The sequence below is a fragment of the Amphimedon queenslandica genome, unplaced genomic scaffold (genome assembly GCF_000090795.2).
Source record: "Amphimedon queenslandica unplaced genomic scaffold, v1.1 AMPQUscaffold_7856_Cont20197, whole genome shotgun sequence".
Taxonomy (NCBI): Eukaryota; Metazoa; Porifera; class Demospongiae; order Haplosclerida; family Niphatidae; genus Amphimedon; species Amphimedon queenslandica.
The window spans coordinates 1-2,214 of NW_003551864.1; the positions used below are offsets into that span (position 1 = coordinate 1).

Consider the following 2,214-nt stretch of genomic DNA (forward strand, 5'->3'; position numbering starts at 1 on the left):
GGAAAAATGGCTGCAGAAGGTAGGATTGCAAAAAATTTATACTAACAAATGGCAAATCTGGACAAATTCGCGAAATTTCATACCAACAAAATAAAACAGTATTAGGCGTATACTAATTTTTGCAATTTTTATTCCAATAGCAAAACAAGCAGTTAATAGTGACAATAGACAATAGTGCTCATAATTAAAAGGTAGTCAAACCTAATAACCAAACATGTACATGTATCTTAAGGCATCTTTTTCCTTACCTACTTCACTCCCAATCTTTTGATGGAGTAATGTCACTAGCATAACCAGCTCCATTGCAAACTTGTCCTTAATGAGTATTGGCTGAATCACTGACTTGAGAAAAACCTCACAAAAACACTTTGTCACTTCTAAAATAAGCAAAAAATAAAACGATCAATCACTCAATGTTGATATCTATGCCATATAACTCCAAATTTTTGCCAGTTGAAAATTTCGTCAAAATCTTAAATTCTTAATAAAATTTTCGTAATTTTTGAAACAAAAATTTTATGGGTTAAAAATTTCATTAAGCAAAAATACCTGACAAATTTGACAAAAATTTTGACAGATGAAAATTTGGAGCTATATCGTAGTTACCTCTTTGGCTATTCTTTCTATACAGCTCTTCCATTGTAGTGAACATTGTCTGTATATTAGACTCATTCAGTTTATTCATTAGTCCTTGGATCCTCTTGTTTACATTAGGAGATGAAGAGGAGGCAGGGATAGAGGAGGATGTAGAGGGCTTTTGTGTAGCAAAAGTGTCAGGAGCAAAAGTAACTTTTTTCTTTTTCTGAACGTCTCTATCTCCTTCAGAACTCTCTCCTAAAGATATATCTTCTTTCTCTATTTCTTCTGTCTCTTCTTCCATTGATGATTGATAGTCCTCCTCTTCAGAAGGCAACTCCTCCTCTTCCACTTCTCCTTCAATGGATGAAATGTCATTATCACTTTCACTGTTGGTGTATCTTGCAAAATCAAGAACATCTTAAATACATCAGTTAAGGATCTCTAGATGATAACCATAACAATAAGAAATTGGGATCAGCCATGTTTTTTCATACATGTACAGTACATGTATCTATGCTAAACAAGCTATGAATTAAAAAGTAATGTAACTACTTTTACAAGGCTATAGTTTAGTCTTATGCCACTCCACCCCATTAATTAATACTATTAAATTTACGGTAATTAAAGGATACAATCCAGTCCATCACGTATGAATGCATTTGGAAGCTTCTTCTGCTTCTCTTCCTTTCTCTCTTTAATCGACAAAAGTTTCTCTAGTTTCTTTAGCTCTCTCTTCTCCTTTTCTATCCCTTTATCTTCTACCAGTGCCTCTATCTGTGTTTGTTTCTTTGAAGCTAAACGTCTTTTCCTCTTGACTGGAGATGCCACTGGTCTTTTTCTTTCTTCTCTAAATTGCTCAGTGGTGGCTAATCCTTTGAGCTTCTTGTATCTGTCATATTTTCTGGCTTTCTTTTCCTGTCGCTCTTGCTTCCTCCTTTTCTTTCTGCTCAACATCACACGTGGCCTAACTGCCGATGTGGGTGAGGCCTCAGGCTGTCTGGTATGGGGTGCCGTCTGTGTCAAAATTCCAATTTTTAATGTTTTTAGAGGGAGTCGATATTTAATTCCACGGAGGCGATGTTTAGCAATTACTTGCAAGAAAATTTTGTTATACCTGACATTGTTTAGATTTACAGGGCGATATTTAGGGTTTTATTTAGATCTATAGGGTGGTGTTTACATCTGAGGGCAATGTTTAGATATTATACTGAGGCCGTGCTACAGTTTAGATGAGTTTCAAGTCGAGGCGATGTTTAGCAGGGATACCCATTTAAAATGGATTGTTTAAACTGCATATAAGGCGATATTTAGATCTAAGGCGATATTTATTTAGATCTAAGGCGATGTTTAGAACAACTAAGAGTCTTTAAAAGGTGAATACTTCAGTCAAATGAGGCGATGTTTAGCACGTTTTTAAGTAAAAGGCGATAGGGCATGATACAAAACGGTTTATAATACTATGATAAAAGACTGTGTTTACTTAAAAGATAATAATTATTTTTAAATGAGGCGATGTTTAGCTCAGTCATCATGCCTATTTACAATACAAAACAAAACAAAAGACGATTGCTTAGAACTACAGGAGGCGATATTTAAATCTATTGGGCGATATTTTTATTTATTTTTATTATTATT

The 2,214-nt window shown here is 34.5% G+C and overlaps 1 protein-coding gene across 1 annotated transcript; it reads right to left on the bottom strand.

The window, feature by feature from the left end:
* Window positions 1-248: 248 nt before the first annotated feature.
* Window positions 249-1,571, bottom strand: LOC109591558 (nucleolar MIF4G domain-containing protein 1-like; the record flags this gene model as incomplete). Its single annotated transcript, XM_020007273.1, has 3 exons — window positions 1,212-1,571; window positions 607-996; window positions 249-377 (listed from the first exon to the last, which is right to left on the bottom strand). Coding segments are annotated over exons 1-3 (841 nt in total), but the record flags the coding sequence as incomplete, so codon positions are not given.
* Window positions 1,572-2,214: the final 643 nt, after the last annotated feature.